The sequence below is a fragment of the Anolis carolinensis genome, unplaced genomic scaffold, assembly GCF_035594765.1.
Source record: "Anolis carolinensis isolate JA03-04 unplaced genomic scaffold, rAnoCar3.1.pri scaffold_9, whole genome shotgun sequence".
NCBI lineage: Eukaryota > Metazoa > Chordata > Lepidosauria > Squamata > Dactyloidae > Anolis > Anolis carolinensis.
In genome coordinates, this window is record NW_026943820.1 from 4,741,743 (window position 1) to 4,763,960 (window position 22,218).

General features: G+C 40.9%; 1 protein-coding gene across 2 annotated transcripts; it reads left to right on the top strand.

Annotated features, from left to right (window-relative positions):
• The first annotated feature begins 290 nt into the window (after positions 1 to 290).
• On the top strand, positions 291 to 21,598 carry spire2 (spire type actin nucleation factor 2). 2 transcript variants are annotated; one of them, XM_062961698.1, is made up of 14 exons: positions 291 to 412; positions 2,489 to 2,869; positions 6,374 to 6,457; positions 6,554 to 6,718; positions 8,507 to 8,593; positions 9,994 to 10,117; positions 10,220 to 10,392; positions 11,262 to 11,463; positions 13,102 to 13,250; positions 14,402 to 14,539; positions 17,120 to 17,187; positions 17,296 to 17,323; positions 17,406 to 17,521; positions 20,311 to 21,598. In XM_062961698.1, the coding sequence occupies exons 2-14, from the start codon at positions 2,489 to 2,491 to the stop codon at positions 20,519 to 20,521; spliced, it is 1,926 nt and encodes a 641-aa protein (XP_062817768.1). In that variant the 5' UTR covers positions 291 to 412; the 3' UTR covers positions 20,522 to 21,598. The 2 variants fall into 2 exon arrangements, with proteins under 2 accessions (XP_062817768.1, XP_062817769.1); XM_062961699.1 differs by having other exon boundaries at positions 11,262 to 11,424.
• The last annotated feature ends 620 nt before the right edge of the window (positions 21,599 to 22,218 follow it).

The following is a 22,218-nucleotide window of genomic DNA, read 5'->3' on the forward strand; positions in this document are numbered from 1 at the left end:
AAGGTTGCACGTGCCTTTTTCGGCGTCCAAAATCCTCCTACGATAAACCTTTGCTTTCTGGTGGTTCAAGGCACACAAATGTTGTTACATGCACAATATTATTAAAAATATTGTGTCTGAAACAACCTTCAGATGCAGAGAAAGCATACATAAATGTCATAGTAAGATTTGGGTCCCATCTCCGAGATATCTCGTGACGTAGATGCAAATGTTTCCTACAAAGGGAAATTATGAAAATCCAAAACACTTCTGGTTCCAGGAATTTTGAACAAAGGAGATTTAAACTTGGAGTAATAGTAACAACAACAACAACAACAACACATCCGGTTCCAAGAAAGAGGAATATTAATTGTGTATTTTTTTTCCTTTTGCAGAACTCCCATTGACTTTAACGCCTTCTGCAGAAGCCCAGGTGAGTTCAAGATTATTATTATTATTATTATTATTATTATTATTATTATTATTATTATTCCTTATATCCCATTTTTATCTCTTAATTGAGACTAAGTCACTCAGGCTATTATTATTATTATTATTATTATTATTATTATTATTATTATTATTTATTAGCGACATTTATATCCCGCCCTTCTCACCCCGAAGGGGACTCAGGGTGGCTTACAAGTTATATGTACATACAATATATACTATTAGTACAGCATAAAATAAACATGACATATTACTATATTGTACTATACCTCTATATTGCAATATTATTAGTAATATTACATGTAATATAAATATACAATTATAATAGTGTATTGTTATTATTATATTGTATTACATTATAATATTATCAATATTATATGTACAGTAGAGTCTCGCTTATCCAACATAAACGGGCCGGCAGAATGTTGGATAAGCGAATATGGTGGATAATAAGGAGGGATAATGGAAAAGCCTATTAAACATCAAATTAGGTGATTTTACAAATTAAGCGCCAAAACATCATGTTATACAACAAATTTTACAGAAAAAATAGTTCAATACACAGTAATGCTATTTAGTACAGTATACACAGTAATGCTATGTAGTAATTACTGTATTTATTAATTTAGTACCAAAATATCACGATGTATTGAAAACACTGACTACAAAAATGCGTTGGATAATCCAGAACGTTGGATAAGCGAGTGTTGGATAAGTGAGAGACTACTGTATATACAATGTATATATATAAAAATGTAATGTGCGTTTTATTATGGGGTAAACAACAAAACCACTGAACCAAATCACACCAAATTTGGCCGCAAAAGACATAGTCATCCAAAATATGTCTTTCCAACAAAAAAACCTATAAAAACAAAGTCCAAATTAGAAGAAGAGGAAGAACTGTGTATTCTCCTTGCTGCCAGTTAGAAGGCTAAGCTCCGCCCACTTGGTCTCCTAGCAACCCACTCAGCCATTTAATGGCACCCAGGGCCTCTTCACTCAGGCCTCTTCCACTTCCTATAAAATACAGATTATTTTATTTATACTGGATTACAGTAGAGTCTCACTTATCCAACATTCGTTTATCCAACGTTCTGGATTATCCAACGCATTTTTGTAGTCAATGTTTTCAATACATTCTGATATTTCAGTGCTAAATTCGTTAATATAGTAATTACTACATAGCATTACTGCTTATTGAACTACCTTTTCTGCCAAATTTGTTGTATAACATGATGTTTTGGTACTTAAATTGTAAAATCATAACCTAATTTGATGTTTAATAGGCTTTTTCTTAATCTCTCCTTATTATCCAAGATATTCGCTTATCCAAGCTTCTGCCGGCCCGTTTAGCTTGGATAAGTGAGACTCTACTGTATTATCAATATTATACGTATATACAATGTATTATATCTATATATATAAAATGTAATGTGTGTTTTATTATGGAGTAAACAACAAAACCACTGAACCAAATCACACCAAATTTGGCCGCAAAAGACATAGTCATCCAAAATATGTCTTTCAAACAAAAATAATCTAGAAAAACAAAGTCCAAATTAGAAGAAGAGGAAGAACTGTGTATTCCCCTTGCTGCCAGTTAGAAGGCTAAGCTCCACCCACTTTGTCTCCTAGCAACCCACTCAGCCATTTAATGGCGCCCAGGGCCTCTTCACTCAGGCCTCTTCCACACTGCCTATAAAATACAGATTATCTTATTTGAACTGGATTATATGGCAGTGTAGGCTCAAGGCCCTAGCGCACACCTATATAACCCACAATGCCAAGGCAAGTATCTGCTTTGAACTGGTTTATCTTGAGTCCACACTGCCATGTAATCCAGTTCAGGTCAAGCAGAGTCAAACTGCATTCATTCCACAGTGCAGATACACCCATGAAAATGAAAATGTATTAACAACCATGCACAGTAGGCTTGGTTCACGGTTGTGACGGTGGGCTTCATATGGGTCTAGACTGGGCAAGGTGGAGGCCAGTTTGGCTTGATCCAAGATGACCACGATCACGTTCTCTAACGGTCAGTCCCTTCTCCTTGCAGATGGTGCAGTCGCTGGGCTTTGCGATCTACCGGGCCTTGGACTGGGGCCTGGACGAGAACGAGGAGCGGGAGCTCAGCCCCGACCTGGAGCGCCTCATTGACCTGATGGTCAACAGCGACTCGGAGGAGAGCAGCTGCGGCACGGCGGACGAAGGCTATGGCGGCCAAGATGAGGAGGACGAGGAGGAGGAAGAGGCGGCGGCGGCGGCCAGGGGGGCCCTGCGCGCCGTGCGCACCTTCCGCCAGGTCATGCGGCTCTGCGCATCGAGGCTCAGCCAGCCCCAAGAGGCCCAGGCGCACTACCAGGCGGTCTGCCGGGCCCTGTTCCTGGAGACGGTGGAGCTGAAGGCCTTCTTGGCCAAGATCCAGGAGACCAAGGAGGTGAGTGACCGATGCACCTGGGATGGAGAGAGTGGATGCTGGGGTGCTTTGGCCATTGGGTGAGTCTAGGCTGCATCTGTAGAACTCTTGTTTCGATTCCATGCTCTCAACAGACAAGTAAGCTTCTTTAAAATAACATGTTTATTTTGCTCACAACGTCATGTATTTAAATATACAGGTACCTTTCTTGTCAGGTTAAACTTCAAAACGTTTCAGTTTGTAACTTTAAATTATAATCTTTATCAGAGCTCTGTACAGCTCTTTTTTATAACAGTCTACTTCCAAGAAAACTCAAGCCTCAACTGTCTTCTAACTCCTAAAACTGGCTTATGTACTCTAACAGACTCAAGACTCAACTGTCTTCTAACTCCTAACACTGGCTTCTGTAATCTTAACAGACTCAAGCCTCAACTGTCTTCTAACTCCTAACACTGGCTTCTATACCCTAACAGAATCAAGCCTGAACTGTCTTCTAACTCCTAACACTAGCTTCTGTTCTCTTAACAGACTCAAGCCTCAACTGTCTTCTAACTCCTAACATTGGCTTCTGTACTCTAATAGACTCAAGCCTCAACTGTCTTCTAACTCCTAAAAGTGGCTTCTGTTCTCTTAACAGACTCAAGCTTCAACTGTTTTCTAACTCCTAACACTAGCTTCTGTTCTCTTAACAGACTCAAGCCTCAACTGTCTTCTAACTCCCTAATAATAATAATAATAATAATAATAATAATAATAAAACTTTATTTATACCCCGCCACCATCTCCCCAACGGGGACTCGGGGTGGCTTACATGGGGCCATGCCCAGGACAATACAATATAGCAAAATATAAAAACAGCATATCATAATACAATGGCCTAACACTGGCTTCTGTAACAGACTCAAGCCTCAACTGTCTTCTAACTCCTAACACTGGCTTCTGTACTCTAACAGACTCAAGACTCAAATGTCTTCTAACTCCTGACACTGGCTTGTGTACTCTAACAGATTCAAGCCTCAACTGTCTTCTAACTCCTAACACTGGCTTCTGTACTCTAACAGACTCAAGACTCAAATGTCTTCTAACCCCTAACACTGGCTTCTGTAGTCTAACAGACTCAAGCCTCAACTGTCTTCTAACTCTTAACACTGGCTTCTGTACTCTAACAGACTCAAGACTCAAATGTCTTCTAACTCCTAACACTGGCTTGTGTACTCCAACAGACTTAAGCCTCAAATAACGCATTGAGTCTGTTAGGAGTTAGAAGACAGTTGAGGCTTGAGTCTGTTAGACTACAGAAGCCAGTGTTAGGGAGTTAGAAGACAGTTGAGACTTGAGTCAGTTAAGATTACAGAAGCCAGTGTTAGGAGTTAGAAGACCGTTGAGGCTTGAGTCTGTTAGAGTACAGAAGCCACTTTTAGGAGTTAGAAGACAGTTGAGGCTTAAGTCTGTTAGAGTACAGAAGCCAGTGTTAGGAGTTAGAAGACAGTTGAGGCTTGAGTCTGTTAGACTACAGAAGCCAGTGTTAGGGAGTTAGAAGACAGTTGAGACTTGAGTCAGTTAAGATTACAGAAGCCAGTGTTAGGAGTTAGAAGACCGTTGAGGCTTGAGTCTGTTAGAGTACAGAAGCCACTTTTAGGAGTTAGAAGACAGTTGAGGCTTAAGTCTGTTAGAGTACAGAAGCCAGTGTTAGGAGTTAGAAGACAGTTGAGGCTTGAGTCAGTTAAGATTACAGAAGCCAGTGTTAGGAGTTAGAAGACAGTTGAGGCTTGAGTCTGTTAGAGTACAGAAGCCAGTGTTAGGAGTTAGAAGACAGTTGAGGCTTGAGTCAGTTAAGATTACAGAAGCCAGTGTTAGGAGTTAGAAGACAGTTGAGGCTTGAGTCTGTTAGAGTACACAAGCCAGTGTTAGAGAGTTAGAAGATAGTTGAGGCTTGAGTCAGTTAAGATTACAGAAGCCAGTGTTAGGAGTTAGAAGACAGTTGAGGCTTAAGTCTGTTAGAGTACACAAGCCAGTGTTAGGAGTTAGAAGACAGTTGAGGCTTGAGTCTGTTTTTCCAAATTTCTATTTCAACCAATCTATGGATTTGGGAATCGATTTGCTTTTCATTCTGGTTGGCTTCTCTCCTTCGGTCCCATTATGAATTAAATTATGGTCAATTGTGTGTAGTGAATCTTTATCGTAGAGAAAGTTCTAGTTTCCAGGAAAGGGCAAAGCGTGCTTTCCTTATTCCAAAGGTCGTCCTCCTCACCTGCCAGGTGCAAACGGCACAACGGAGTGTCCGTTGGGAAATAATGTGCTTGTCTTATCTCAGGCTCCCTCTTGGTAAATATTTACCCAAGGGAAGGTCCCGATGTTCTCTTCCTTCTTCCTTCTGATGAGGCCTTTTCTCTGGTTTAATGCAGATCAAATGTGCTTGCAAGGAAAGAAAATGCAATACAGCCCCATTGTTCCCATAGGGAAGAAGGAGAACCATGCTGGCCTATGGAGGATGTCGGACTACAACTCCCAGCATCTCCCACCATAGCAAAGGCTGGCTCAGAAGCTGCTGGGAAGTGTAGTCCTTCCATATCCGAAATGCTTCCTATTCTTGTCTTAGGTTGCATCTACACTGTCAATAGAGTTATGCACTTGGAAGGGCCCCCAAAGGTCATCTAGTCCAACCTCATTCTGCATTGGCCTTTGGGGGTCCCTTCCATGTGTATAATCTGTATGATTTTCTAAGTTTTGGCCTCACTCGATCCTTATATACTGTATCCCTGTTTTTATCTATTTTATACTGTTGCTTTGTATATCGTGTCTTTTGTTTACCTTATTTTAATTGTATTGATTGGGGCCACCCCAAGTCCCTGTGTGGAGATAGTGGTGGGATATTAAAAATAAAGTTATTATTATTGACACAACGACGTTGTATGACACAGCGAACAAGATAGATATGCTGGGTTTCGTTTCACAAAATCACAAGTCGAACACTTCCCAAGTGTCTAGGACTGTGTGATGTATTTTCTGATGATGTGTGCAGATCCCAGTAGGGTGGCCTTTTGCAGTTGGCAGATCGTAATTTTGTCAATGTCTATTGTTTCCAAATGCCGGCTGAGATCTTTTGGCACGGCACCCAGTGTGCCCATCACCACCGGGACCACCTGCACTGGTTTCTGCCAGAGTCTTTGAAGTTCAATCTTGAGGTCCTGATAGCGGCTGAGTTTTTCCTGTTGTTTTTCGTCAATGCGACTGTCACCTGGGATGGCGACATCAATGATCCAAACCTTGTTCTTTTCCACAACTGTGATGTCTGGTGTGTAATAATAATAATAATAATAATAATTATTATTATTATTATTATTATTATATTTCTGATACTCCTTCCTTGAGAGGTCCACCAGTTATGGAGATTATGGAGATATGCCCATCCTGGAGGATTCTTGTTCCCAAAAGTAACTTTTCCCAGTTTTCCAGAAGAATTCTGGAGGTTAAATGTAGCATTAGTCAAAACAAATAGTCTCCCCAATGTCCTCTTCTCTGCAGATGTTGACGAAACTGAAGAATGAAGACGAGGAGCTGAGAGACCGGTCAGTTGCAGACCTGGACAACCTGAGGAACACCGACTGGGTATGGATTCGGGACACGGGGTTGTTTGGGGGTCCTATCTCAGTGAGGCTTTGACCTCCGGCCGCGTCTTGATGACCGCTGGGCCCTGTCTTCCAGGCCCGGCTCTGGGTCCAGCTCATGCGGGAGCTGCGCAACGGGGTCAAGCTCAAGAAGGTCCAGGAGAAGCAGTTCGACCCCTTGCCCACCGAGTACCAGCTGACCCCCTTCGAGATGCTGATGCAGGACATCCGGGCTCGGAACTACAAGCTCCGCAAGGTCATGGTGAGTCCGGGGTCAGGGCAGCGGTCAGTGCTGGCCTCCAGTCCCTATTGTGGATCGCATTGCTTTAATATAAGTTTAATATCTTCTATATATATAAAAGAGTGATGGAATCCTGGCGACCAACAAAACAACAAAACTAAAGGCCTCCCAACCTCGAAATTTGACAACACAACCCATCATCCACGCCTCTAGGTTGATACAACAAAAAGAAAAATAAAGTCCTAATTAGAGGGAGAGGAATAATTGTTTTTCTCCAATTGCTGCCCACTTGGTCTCCTAGCAACCCACTCAGTCCAGGGGACAGACAGATTTAGACCTCACTTAGGCCTATAAAATTCAGATTATGTCAGGGGAAAACCTTTACCCTGTACCTTAATTACCACCAATTCCTCAATACTTTATTTCCCATACCACCATACTTTGCCACAGCAACGCGTGGCCGGGCACAGCTAGTAAGTTTAATATAAGTTTAAGGCCCCTGGTGGTGGCGCAGTGTGTTAAAGCACTGAGCTGCTGAACTTGCAGACCGAAAGGTCCCAGGTTCAAATTCCAGGAGTGGAATGAGCGTCCGCTGTTAGCCCCAGCTCCTGCCAACCTAGCAGTTCAAAAACATGCAAATGTAAGTAGATCAATAGGTACCGCTCCGGCGGGAAGGTAACGGTGCTCCATGCAGTCATGCCTGTGGCCACATGACCTTGGAGGTGTCTATGGACAACATCGGCTCTTCAGCTTAGAAATGGAGATGAGCACCAACCCCCAGAGTGTGAGTAGATCAATAAGTACCGCTCCGGCGGGAAGGTAAAGGTGCTCCATGCAGTCATGCTGGCCACATGACCTTGGAGGAGTCTACGGTCAACACCAGCTCTTTGGCTTAGAAATGGAGATGAGCACCAACCCCTAGAGTGTGAGTAGATCAATAGGTACCGCTCCGGCAGGAAGGTAACGGCGCGCCATGCAGTCATGCTGGCCACATGACCTTGGAGGAGTCTATGGACAACATCGGCTCTTCAGCTTAGAAATGGAGATGAGCAGCAACCCCCAGAGTGTGGGTAGATCAATAGGTACCGCTCTGGCAGGAAGGTAACGGCTCTCCATGCAGTCATGCCAATGGCCACATGACCTTGGAGGTGTCTATGGACAACGCTGGCTCTTTGGCTTAGAAATGGAGATGAGCACCAACCCCCAGAGTGTGAGTAGATCAATAAGTACCGCTCCGGCGGGAAGGTAAAGGCGCTCCATGCAGTCATGCTGGCCACATGACCTTGGAGGAGTCTACAGACAACGCCGGCTCTTTGGCTTAGAAATGGAGATGAGCACCAACCCCCAGAGTGTGAGTCGATCAATAGGTACCGCTCCAGCAGGAAGGTAAAGGCGCTCCATGCAGTCATGCCAGTGGCCACATGACCTTGAAGGTGTCTACGGACAACGCCGGCTCTTCGGCTTAGAAATGGAGATGAGCACCAACCCCCAGAGTTGGTCACGACTGGACTTAACGTCAGGGGAAAACCTTTACCTTTTACCTAATACAAGTTTTGTTGTTCTATTTTCATATCAGCTTTTCACTTAGCTTTAAGGGAGCTCTCCAAGGTGCTGAACCTCTTTATGACTCTAGATTTTGAAAGATTATTTAATCTTAGAAAGGATTTATTGCCTTTTCTTTCTTTCCCCCTTACTTCTCAGGGTGCATCTACACCAAAAAATTAATGCAGTTCAACACCACTTTAAGAAGCAGTTACGATATTTATAATATTTTAACATTTTGGTTTATTATTTGTGTTTTTCTGCCAGGTGGATGGGGACATCCCTCCGCGGGTGAAGAAAGATGCTCATGCGCTCATCCTTGACTTCATAAGATCCCGGCCGCCCTTGAGACAGGTAGGCATCCCTTGGCTATGTTGTTGTTGTTGTTGTTGTTGTTGTTGTTGTTGTTGTTGTTGTTGTTGTTGCTGCTGCTGCTGCTGCTGCTGCTGCTGCTGCCAAGCAGTGAGACACAGTCAAAGCCCTCCCAACAGATGACCATCCAGCCTCTGCTTAAAAATCTCCAGAGAAGGGGACTATAATTATTACCGTTTTGATTCATCATCATAATCATCATCATCATTATTATTATGACATGGAAGGGACCCCAAAGGCCATCCAGTCCAACCACCTTGTGCCAGGCAGGAAAACACAGTCAAAACCCTCCAGACAGATGGCCATCCAGCCTCTCATAGCTTATAGACTTGGAAAGGGACCCCAAGGGCCATCCAGTCCAACTTCCTTCTGCAAGAAAGAAAGACACAATTTGAACCCTCCCGACAGATAGCCATCCAACCCTTGCCTAAGAGGACTCTATTTTGATGATGATATTATTATTATTATTTTATTGTATGACACAGCAAACAAGATAGACATGCTGGATTTCATATCACAAATTATTATTATTATTATTATTATTATTATTATTATTATTATTATTATTATTATTATTATTACAGTAGAGTCTCACTTATCCAAGCCTCGCTGATCCAAGCCTCTGAATAATCCAAGCCATTTTTGCAGTCAATGTTTTCTATACACCGTGATATTTTGGTGCTAAATTCATAAATACAGTAATTACAACATAACATTACTGCGCATTGAACTACTTTTTCTGTCAAATTTGTTGTAAAATATGATGTTTTGGTGCTTAATTTGTAAAATCATAACCTAATTTGATGTTTAATAGGCTTTTCCTTAATCCCTCCTTATTATCCAAGATATTCGCTTATCCAAGCTTCTGCTGGCCCGTTTAGCTTGGATAAGTGAGACTCTACTGTATTATTATTATTATTATTATTATTATTATTATTATTATTATTATTATTATTACCATTGTCACTATTATTATTAGAATCCTAGAGCTGGACCTCTAGGATTCTAATAATAATAGTGACGATGATAATAATAATAATAGAGCTGGACCTCTAAAGGCCATCCAGTCCAACCCAGTCCTGCTAGGCATCCAACTCACTTCTGCCAGGCAGAAAGATATTATTATTATTATTATTATTATTATTATTATTATTATTATTATTATTATTATTATCCTAAAACTGGAAGGGACTTCTAAAGGTCATCCAATCCAACCCCCTTCTGCCTGGAAGGTAAACAACATCCACCATCCAATCCCTCTCGACAGATGACCATCCAGCCTCTTCTTTAAAACCTCCAGGAAATGAGACTTTATTGTTATTTTGATGATGATGATGATGATGATGATGATGATGACCCTGCTTTCCCTTCCTTCTTTGCAGGCTTCGGAGCGGCGGCTGCGGCCGATTCCTCAGAGGCAACGGACGCTGCATGAAAAGATTTTGGAGGAGATCAAGCAGGAGAGGAAGCTTCGGCCGGTTGAAGAGCGCTTCCAGAACCAGAAAGGTGGGTCCGTTAGGCCACAGGAAGGTCAGTTGGGGTTAGTGACCCAAAGGTGGGTAGCAGAGCATGTGCAAAGCATTGCCTTTCCTTTTCTCCGCCATCCAGGGTTCGGATCCGTGCCTTGCCTGGTGAAGGCCTGCTCCGGTGACGCCAAGTCCACCTCCTGCATCAACCTCTCCGCCTCGGACTCGGGGACCCCGGTCCAGCAGCGCCAAAGACCCCGGATCCTGCTGAAGGCCCCGACGCTGGCCGAGATGGAGGAGATGCTCACCTCCGAAGTAAGGGCAGGGATTGTGAAAGTGGTGTCAAACTGCATTCATTCTTCAGTGTACAAGGGCTATCCACAAAGTAGGTTACGTTTTGGATTTTAAAAAAAGACAAAGTATAGGAGAAATCATTTACCATATGCAGCTGAAAGACACATCCCAATACTACAATCTCATGTAATCCCCATTGAAATCTAGGCACGTCTCATATAGATAAATGAGTTTGAAAAGAACTGCTCCAGTAAATTCCCCACTTTGTCCTCAGCCCTTCCCCCTTCTCCCTTCCTGCAGCTTCCAGCCACGCCCCCATTGTTGGAAACGTAGGAGAGAGGCGGCAAATTTACTGGGGCAGACCTTTTCAAACTCATTTATCTATATGACACGTGCCTAGATTTCAATGGGGATTACGTGAGATTGTAGTATTGGGATGTGTCTTTCCGCTGCATATGGTAAATGATTTCTCCTATACAGTAGAGTCTGACTTATCCAACACTCGCTTATCCAACGTTCTGGATTATCCAACGCATTTTTGTAGTCAATGTTTTCAATATATCATGATATTTTGGTGCTAAATTCGTAAATACAGTAATTACCACATAGCATTACTGCGTATTGAACTACTTTTTCTGTCAGATTTGTTGTATAACATGATGTTTTGGTGCTTAATTTGTAAAATCATAAACTAATTTGATGTTTAATAGTCTTTTCCTTAATGCCTCCTTATTATCCAACATATTCGCTTATCCAACATTCTGCTGGCCCGTTTATATTAGATAAGTGAGACTCTACTGTACTTTGTCCTTTTAAAAATCCAAAACGTAACCTACTTTGTGGATAGCCCTCGTAGATGCACCCTCAAGTGTCTCCCTGTCTCTCCGCAGGAGGAGGACTCTCCCGGGTCGGAGGCTTTGCAAGGTCTGGGGCTGAAGCGCGACCGCTCTTTTTCGGAGCAGGACCTGGCCCAGTTCCAGAGCGAGAGCCAGAGCAATGCGCCGGATGCCGAGAACGACGGATACAGCGGGTCCGAACCCAGGCCCCGCTCAGGTACCCCCTCCGATGCATGGACCAGAATCCAGAACCCGGGCAAGTTCCCCCTCCGCCCCAATCCACCCCTCTTCTCTCTGTGCAAAATGACCGGAGCATCATTTATTTATTGCATGCATTTTCTCTCCATGTTGATTGCAAAGAGCAAAGCTGCATTTCTATGCTCACCTGAAAGCAACTTCTCCTAACTTTGGATATGCAGCATCACAGCAAAAATCAAGAAAGACACTTTTTGGAACGACTTGCCCCATTGCCATAATCCTAGACAGAAATCAATAGTGTTTTCCATCCTTATCAATGTTGTTGGTGTTGTTGTGGTGGTGCATAAACTTTGTTTATTTATATATAGAGTGCCCTCAAATGTGCATGGTGCTTAAAACAACCAAAAACAGCGTGTCCTACCAAAGGTGGACAATCTAAAATATATGTGTGTGTGTTTATGTATTTATTGTTTGTTTATTTATTTACAACATTTTTACGCCGCCTTTCTCACCTGTAGGGAATCAAGGCGGCTTAAAGGGTTGGCCAAATTCAATGCCCAAAAACAGAATTCAATAAAATCAATAGCACAATTACATCAATTAAATACTTAATAAAAATATTATGCAAAATTTAAAACACATAAATGTATATATAAATAATATAATATCTGTATATAGTATTAATATAATATAATATGGCAGACAGTTTAAAATAAATGTGTATGTATGTATATAGAAATAATATAATATATATAATATTATATATATATATATATATATATATATATATATATATATATATAATATGGTAGACAATGCAAAATATATGTCTGTGTATATGTATATAGAAATAATATATAATAAGGCAGACAATCTAAAATATATGTCTGTGTGTATGTATATAGAAATAATATAATATATAATAAGGCAGACAATCAAACATATGTCTGTGTGTATGTATATAGAAATAATATAATATGTGCACATAATATATAAATAATATAATATAAAGGCTGGCAATCTAAAATATATGTGTGTCTGTATAAATAAATAATGTAATGTTATAATGTAACAGACATACATATATTTTAGGTTGCCTGCCTTTATATTATATTATTTAAATATAATATAAAGTCAGGCAACCTAAAATATATGTATGTTTATGTATATAGAAATAATATAAGGTGTGTATATAATATATAAATAATAATATATAATATAATATAAAGGGAGACAATCCCAAATATGTATGTATGTGTGTATAAATAATGTAATATGTGCATATCACATATAATATAAAATTGATAATCTAAAATATGTATGTGTATGTGTATAAATAATATAGTATATATAAAGGAAGACAATCTAAAATATATGTCTGTGTATGTATATAGAAATAATATAATATATAATATGGCAGACAATCTAAAATATGTGTGTCTATATATATAAATAATATAATGTGTGCATATAATACATAAATATAACAAAGGCAGGCAATCTAAAATCGATGTTTGTGTAAATATATATAAATGATAAAATATGTGCATATTATGAAAGGTCTTCCTTTTCATTGCTGGAAGTGATGGCGCATTAGATTCGAGTCAATACGGTAATTCATTGCATGCAACGGCATTTGCCCAAGTTGTGTTATTTCTCAGGTGTTGCTGACCATTGGGTGCCAATGTCCTTGCAGGATCCGTCCCGGCCAGTTACCACCCGGTGGTCCCTTGCGGCTCCAGCCCCTTCCCGGCCAAGCAGGGCTTCCTCAGCTCCGTGGATGAAAAGTCCGAGGCCGGATCGGGACCCCCTCCTCTGGAGTCCAGCATGAAATACTTGTGGCTGGTAAGTGTCTGTGTTTGGCTACACAACCATCTTCTAGGTAGGAACCAGTTTGACTCGTTTGACTAGTTAAATCCCAGTTTGTCAGGACCCAGGCTGCAGAGCACCAATAACCATGCACAGAGACCAGAATCTATCTAATATCTTTATTAAAGGAATATATAAAGTCAATAAAAACAAGTGAAGAATATAGTTCAGAAGTAGACCTTTCAGGAAAGGTCAAATATAGTCCAGGAAAACAATGTCCAATATGTGATATTAGAGTCCAAAGTTATAATCCAATAACCGAAACACACACTTTGCCAGGCAAAGTGAGGGGAAATGACAGGGTCCTTTAGTCCAATGAAGCTTGACAACAAGGCTGGAAGCAGACTAGATTCTTGGCAACAAGGCTTGATACGTGGCTACAAAAGACAATAAGCAAGAACAGGGTCCGTGGCGAGGTCCGTGGAAACAAGGAAAGCTTGATGCTAGAACAAGGTCCGAGAAACAAGGCTTGGAACTTGGTCCTGGAGGCAAGGGACTGGAGTAGCGTAGTCCACACACGATCTCACTCCACAAGGTGACGAATTGACTCCGCAAGGAGTTCTTTGCGGGCAAACACCTATATAGGATCTTGTTTTCCCGCCAAGGAACACTTTCCCTGGGGAACAAGAAACGAAACCCATACTGTGTCCAGATGCATGACTCCTTAAAGTTTCCCAAGGGAAACAGACTTAATCAGCTAATTGTCTGGCAGCTATCCTGGCGCTCCTGCGAGTCGCCTCCCGAGCGCCTCTATCTCGATTATAATTATCCCGGCGAGAAAATGGGGGAGATTTCTGCTCAAGGCTTGTTTGGCTGACTTCTGGTGGGCAAACATCTTGCAGGTGCAAGTGCTCCAATTCTGGCTGAAACGGTGGGAAACCCAAGTTTTCCTTTTCATCTGCCACAATAGTACTGGGAACGGGACTACATGGCCCATGAGTCATCACACAGTTGGAAAAATCAAGAACTATCTTCCGAAGAATAATTGGATTCTAAAAGTTCCAAAACTGGTGGAAATAGACTTTTAGACATTGCTCTAAGAACTTCTCCAATCTGGATGGGCGGAGGGGTGGTCTGGATGACCTCTAGGGACCCCTCCAATCCTATGGTCCTTTTCTCCTCCCCAGCAAGAGTTCAGCCACCCGGTGGAGAGCTTGGCCCTGACCGTGGAGGAGATGGTCAATGTCCGGCGGGTGCTGGTCAAGGCCGAGATGGAGAAGTTCCAGCAAAGCAAGGAGCTCTACAGCAGCATGAAGAAGGGCAAGGTCAGCTCAAGGGCCATTTGGCCAGAAACCGATCCAGGTTGCACCACAATCCAGAGATAAAAGCAGATTATTATTATTATTGGATCCTCCTCCTCCTCCTACTACTACTACTACAGTAGAGTCTCACTTATCCAACATAAACGGGCCGGCAGAACGTTGGATAAGCGAATATGTTGGATAATAAGGAGAGATTAAGGAGAAGCCTATTACACATCAAATTAGGTTATGATTTTACAAATTAAGCACCCAAACATCATGTTATACAACAAATTTGACAGAAAAAGTAGTTCATTACAAATTAATGCTATGTAGTAATTACTGTATTTACGAATTTAGCACCAAAATATCACGATGTATTGAAAACATTGACTACAGAAATGCGTTGGATAATCCAGAACGTTGGATAACGAGTGTTGGATAAGTGAGACTCTACTGTACTTCTACTGTTCTTGGATGCTCAATGTCCCTTTCTAAAAGTTCCTCAACAACAACAGCAGCAGCAACAGCAGCAAAACACAAATACCCATCATCCTTTTCAGAAGTTCCTAAACTAACAATAACAAGAATAATAGTACAGTAGAGTTTCACTTATCCAATGTAAACGGGCCGGCTGAATGTTGGATAAGCGAATATGTTGGATAATAAGGAGAGATTAAGGAAAAGCCTATTAAACAACAAATTAGGTTATGATTTTACAAATTAAGCACCCAAACATCATGTTATACAACAAATTTGACGAAAAAGTAGTTCAATACGCAGTAATGCTATGTAGTAATTACTGTATTTACGAATTTAGCTCCAAAATATCACAACGTATTGAAAACATTGACTACAAAAATGCATTGGATAATCCAGAACATTGGATAAACGAGTGTTGGATAAGTGAGACTCTACTGTAACTACTGTACTAGTACTACTTCTACTATTCATGGCTGTCAAATGTCTCTTTTTGAAGGTTCCTGAATAATAATAATAATAATAATAATAATAATAATAATAATAAGATACGAAATATGGATACGAAATCCAGCATATCTATCTTGTTTGCTGTGTCATAAAATAAAATAATAATAATAGCAATAATAATAATAACTGCCCACTATCCTTTTCAGAAGTTCCTAAAACAACAACAAAAGAACAACAATAACTACTAATAATAGTATTACTTCTACTATTCATAGCTGTCCAGTGTCTCTTTCCAACGGTTCCTGAATAATAATAATATGCAAAAGGCCACCCTACTGGGATCTGCGTGCATCACCCGAAAATACATCACACTTGGGAAGTGTTCGACTTGTGATTTTGTGATACGAAATCCAGCATATCTATCTTGTTTGCTGTGTCATACTTTTATAACAACAACAACAACAACAACAACAACTGCCCATCATCCTTTTCAGAAGTTCCTAAAATACAGTAGAGTCTCACTTACCCAACACTCGCTTATCCAATGTTCTGGATTATCCAACGCATTTTTGTAGTCAATGTTTTCAATACATTGTGATATTTTGGTGCTAAATTCGTAAATACAGTAATTACTACATAGAATTACTGGGTATTGAACTACTTTTTCTGTCAAATTTGTTGTATAACATGATGTTTTGATGCTTAATTTGTAAAATCATAACCTAATGATGTTTAATATGCTTTTCTTTAATCCCTCCTTATTATCCAACATATTCGCTTATCCAACGTTCTGCCGGCCCGTTTACGTTGGATAAGTGAGACTCTACTGTAACAATAATAATAACTACTATTCAGAGTTTCCCAAATGGAAGTTTCTCCACTATATACAATCCGGAAATATCTGTGTATGTGTAAAAAGAAAGAGATTACAGTAGAGTCTCGCTTATCCAACGTAAACGGGCCGGCAGAACCTTGGATAAGCGAATATGTTGGATAATAACGAGAGATTAAGGAAAAGCCTGTTAAACATCAAATTAGGTTACGATTTTACAAATGAAGCACCAAAACATCATGTTATACAACAAATTTGACAGAAAAAGTAGTTCAATAAGCAGTAATGCTATGTAGTAATTACTGTATTTATTAATTTAGCACCAAAATATCACGGTGTATAGAAAACATTGACTGCAAAAATGGCTTGGATTATCCAGAGGCTTGGATAAGCGAGGCTTGGATAAGTGAGACTCTACTGTAATAATAATAATAATAATAATAATAATAATAATAATAATAATAATAATAATTTGTGATATGAAATCCAGCATGTCTATCTTGTTTGGTGTGTCATACAATAAAATAATAATAATATCCTACAAAAATGCGTTGGATAATCCAGAATGTTGGATAAGTGAGACTCCACTGTAATTATAAATTATATAAAATCTATACTGCATGTAAATATAAAATATATGCAGTTATAAGTATATATCTACAACGCGAGTGTTGGGTAAGTGAGACTCTATATCTATTTCTGGTTTGCAACAAGGTGCAGAAGGCATATTGAAAGACATTAGAAATAGTGATATCATGAGAAGAGTATAGAGGGATGCATCCACACTATAGAATTGATGCAGTTTGGTACCACTGTGCTACCTCTGGATCTTCTTTCTTTAGATCTGTTGCTGCTGCAAGACCAAGTTTGCCCTCTTCTCCTGGCCGCCCACCTGCCTCTTCTGCAAAAGGTGAGCTGGGGGCGGGGCCTGCCTTGGATTGACAGGTGTGGGGCGGGACTAAGGCGCTTATTATTCTATCCTTCCATGCGCAATCTTATTTTCTTCTATTGTTTTCAGGTCTGTCTGTGGTTCTTGCAGCCTGAAGGTAAGAGCAACTCCTTTCCCTCTTTCTTGTCCCCAATCCTTTTCTTCGCTCCATCTTCTGAAGCCCATTTCTTTGCCTTTAGATCAAGATGCCTTCCAAGAAGCTGGCCCACATCCCGGTCTATGCCTTGGGCTTCGAGACCCTGCCGGGCTCATTGGGGCCCAAGGCACCCCCTTTCCGGAAGAAGGAGACCTTCCAGTAAGTGTTAACAAACCGGCAAGGCTTGCTAGAGTTGGAAGGGACCCCCAAAGTTAATCCAAACCAACCCTTTCCTTCCAGGCAGGAAGGCACAATCACATTGGCCTTTTGAGATGCTGCATCACACTGTTGACTCATGTGATAGACACCAGGCGCCACCCAGTCCAGTCCCTTTGCCTTATAGGAATGCTCAATCCAAGCCCTCCCGACAGATGGCCATCCTGCCTCTGATTAAAAACCGCCAGAGAAGGGGTCCATCATCATCATGAAATATAATGATAGCCTCCTAGAGCAATGGTGGGCAACCTTTTGTGCTTGGTGTGTCAAAATTCACCAAAAAACCTAGCATGACTTGGGTGGTGTGTCACTTTGAGAAAAAAAAACACCTTAATTTCACAATATGTATAGTTTAAATAACAAAAAATTATAATTGTAATATATAACGGCGCTCCATACAGTCATGCCAGCCACATGACCTTGGAAGTGTCTATGGACAACGCCGGCTCTTTGGCTTAGAAATGGAGATGAGCACCAACCCCCAGAGTTGGATACAAATCGACTTAACATCAGGGGAAACCTTTACCTTTTAATATATAATTGTATTTAATAAATCAAACAACTATTTACTACCATTTTTCCATGTACCACAATCTATGGTACCTCTTGCAGTTTCCACGCTTACTTCTCTCTATTCTAATTTCAATGTAGTCATGAATAATATAATAATAATATAATAGCAATAATATGATAATATACTACAATAATAATAGAATTATATATATATATATATATATATATATATATAAAAATTATACACACACGCGCACGCGCATAATGTGCATAATTCCCATGGAGTAAACAACAAAAGCACTGGACCAAATCACACCAAATTTGGCCACAAAAGACATAGTCATCCAATCAATCTGCATGTGGCAGCAAAAATGGCTAAGTGTGTCAGTGCTGACACGCGTGTCATAGGTTGGCCATCACTGTCCTAGACCATCATCACCATCATCATCATCATCATCATCATCATCATCATTAGCCGTCCTTGGGGCCCTTGCGGATGACCAGAACATCTAGAAATGGCAGTTTTTCTTCCTTTTTCCCCCCATGGTGAATTGGATGTTTGGGTGGATGCTGTTGAGGTGGTCCAGGAAACCATGAAATGAACAAAATCTGGCTACCAGTATTAAAAAACGCAAAAATCAGAACAGTAGATGGGAAGCAACACTCTGAGGGCAGAGGAGCCCCAAGGATGGCTAATGACTCTGAACAAAGGATGCCCCCAGGCAAGAGACAAACCTTTCCAATGCTAATTAGGGTGATTAACTGAGACATTAGCGCTTAACTCTTGTCACACCCTGGACTCTCCACAGATATAGGACTCTCCACAGGGTCTATTCCCATCCCAATTTGCACTTCCAGAATTTGCAGCACTTTATCAGTCACCTTGTGTTTACAATATTTATATGGTGCACCTTACCCAGTCTACTTTTACAATCTCTCAGTTTTAATCCATGTTTTTATTAGTTCTTGTTTTTTATTGGCTAATGTTTTATTTTATTTTATTTTATTTTTTATTGTGCAAGTTGTTGTCTATTGCTGTGTTTTATACTGCTACTGTTTTTATTCGGGCTTGGCCCCATGTAAGCCGCCCTGAGTCCCCTCCGGGGAGATAGAGGCGGGGTATAAAAATAAAGTTATTATTATTATTATTATTATTATATATTTACCTTCCTCGCCTAGTTTATCCATGCCTCACAACCTCTGAGGATGCCTGCCATAGATGTGGGCGAAACGTCAGGAGAGAATACTTCTGGAACATGGCCACACAGCCCGAAAGACATACAACAACCCTGAAACTCTATAAAGTTTCTAGAAATAAAATCTCATTTAAAAAAATTAAAAATATTGTATTACATTATAATATTATTATCAATATGATAGTAGTCCAGAGTTGGAAAGGACCCCAAAGATCATTCAGTCCAACCCGCTCCTGTCAGGCAGGAAGAGACAATCGAAGCCCTCCTGGCAGATGACCATCCAGCCTCTGCTTAAAAGCCTCCAGCCTAGCTTCTAACGCAGAGGTCCTCAAACTTTTAAAGCAGAGGGCCGGTTCACAATCCTTCAGACTGTGGGGGGGCCGAATTATCATTTGGAGGGAAAAAAACCAACAAATTCCTATGCACACTGCACATGTCTTATTTGTAGTGCAAAATAACAACAACAATGAAAACAATTGTAACCAACATAAACCTATCAGGTTTTCAATGGGAAGTGTGGGCCTGCTTCTGGCCAATGAGATAGTCAAGTGAATTAGGATTGTTGTCGTTGTGTGCCTTCAAGTCATGTCAGACTTTGGGCAAGCCTAAGTCTAAAATTATTTATTTATTCATTCATTTACTACATTTATTTATTACATTTATATCCCACCCTTCTCACCCCGAAGGGGACTCAGAGCAGCTGTATGTACATACAATATATTATATTATTAGCATAGCACAATATTAGCATTATATATTACTATATTGAACTATACCATATTATTATTAGTAATATTACATTTAATATATAATATATAATTAATATTATTATATGGTATTATTAGTATTATATTGTATAACATTTATATGTATATACAATATATTATATTATTTAAAATGATATAAAAATATAATATTATAAAACTGAGGGCGGGGGCCAGGTCAATGACCTTGGAGGGCCGCATCCGGCCCCCGGGCCTTAGTTTGGGGACCCCTGTTCTAACGCTTCTCCTTTTGCAAAAGCCCCTTGCAGGGCACCCGCTGGCGGAGCGTGGAGGAGGAGTTCCCCTACATCTACGCCCACGGCTCGGTGCTCAAGGACGTCTGCTCCGACTGCTCCGGCTTCGTCACGGACGTGGTCAGCTCCAGCCGCAAGAGCGTGGACATCCTCAACACCGCCACGCCCGACCGGAGGAGCCGCAAGACCCAGTCCCTCTACATCTCCTCCAGCTAGGCCCCCGACACCATGGCCCCCATCGTCCCCAAGCCTTTGGGTCACAAGCTGCACCGAAAGAGGAGCTGGAGAGGAAGCGCCAACGTCTCTGCTTTCTTGCATCCACTCCGACACCCATCGTCCCCGTCTCTGCCTGTGCTGTGTCTCCAATGCACCAGAGAGGGAAAGGAGTCAAATTCTTTTTTGGGTTCGGAAAGGAAGCCTCAACCTCTCCGCTTTCTATCTTCCTTGCATCCACTCCGACACCCATCATCCCCACCCGCCTGCATCTGTGTATACGTCCGTGTATATATATACATATCTATAGACACTCTATATTTATTATCCACGGATCCACTTGCTCCTGTCTTTCCTCCCTTGCGGCCCAGCCCTCTGCACATGCTCTATGGAAATGGAGAAGACCAAGAATAGTGTTTTATGTGTTGTCGAAGGCTTTCATGGCCGGGATCACAGGGTTGTTGTATGTCTTTCGGGCTGTGTGGCCATGTTCCAGAAGCATTCTCTCCTGACGTTTCGCCCACATCTATGGCAGGCATCCTCTCAGGCCCTTTATGTTGTAACCGCTTAAGCGGCTGAGAGGGAAAAGGAAAGGGCCTGAGAGGATGCCTGCCATAGATGTGGGCGAAACGTCAGGAGAGAATGCTTCTGGAACATGGCCACACAGCCCGAAAGACATACAACAATCCAATAGTGTTTTAAATGGGCTGCATTCCTTTCATTGGCGTATGGAGATTCTGGTCAAATTCCCTTTTCTTCTTCCTTTCCTTCCCTCCCTTGGGCCCCAGCCCTCTGCCCATGCTCTATAAAAATAAACTTTACCCATGCTTTGGCCAGGTCAGGCTTCAAAGGAAGAAATTGCTGTTTGTGCCAATCTACTTGCCCAGCTTCTCGCTGTTTTCGTTGCCTCTGGACTTCAACACATGCCTTACGGACCCTGAAATAATAATAATCCACAATTAGATGGAAGGAGAAGATTCCTCCTTGCCTCCCTCTTCCTTAGAAGTCCTCCCAGCAGCCGATGTTTTATACGCTGCCTGCACTGTATAGAATTGTAAATAAAATTGAAAGCGAACCAAACCTGACAGTGTTGCCCTTTTTTCCTTTAATAAAGTAATATTTATTTTGTAACAAATTGCTTTCTAAAAAGCTGAATAGTACAGCATCCTTGGCCTGTTGAATAATTGAAAATAACCCAGTGGAATTCTAGCCTGGAACATTATTTGTGTATATATTATGTATCTGTGCGTATATGTGTTAGGCACGTGCACATATCTATATACCGTATATACTCAAGTATAAGCCAACCCGAATATAAGCCAAGGCACCTAATTTTACCACAAAAACCTGGGAAAACATTGACTCCAGATAAGCCAAGATACCAATAAAATTACATTAATTGAGGCATCAGTAGTTTAAATGTTTTTGAATCTTTACATCAAACTGTAATTTAAGATATGACTGTTCAACTCTGATTAAATCATTATTTTCATCTTCTTCAATACATACCATTTAAAATAAATGTTTATATATACAGAAGAGTCTTACTTATCTAACATAAACGGGCCGGCAGAACGTTGGATAAGCAAATATGTTGGATAATAAGGAGGGATTAAGGAAAAGCCTATTAAACATCAAATTAGGTTATAATTTTACAAATTAAGCACCAAAACATCATGTTTAACAACAAATTTGACAGA

Excerpts from the sequence above, each read along its gene's own strand:
- spire2 (XM_062961698.1), top strand. The coding sequence starts at position 2,489 with ATGGTGCAGTCGCTGGGCTTTGCGATCTACCGGGCCTTGGACTGGGGC. Across the intron at positions 2,870-6,373 it reads AGATCCAGGAGACCAAGGAG|ATGTTGACGAAACTGAAGAA; the intron begins GTGAGTGACCGA and ends TCTTCTCTGCAG. Across the intron at positions 17,522-20,310 it reads CGGAAGAAGGAGACCTTCCA|CCCCTTGCAGGGCACCCGCT; the intron begins GTAAGTGTTAAC and ends CTTTTGCAAAAG.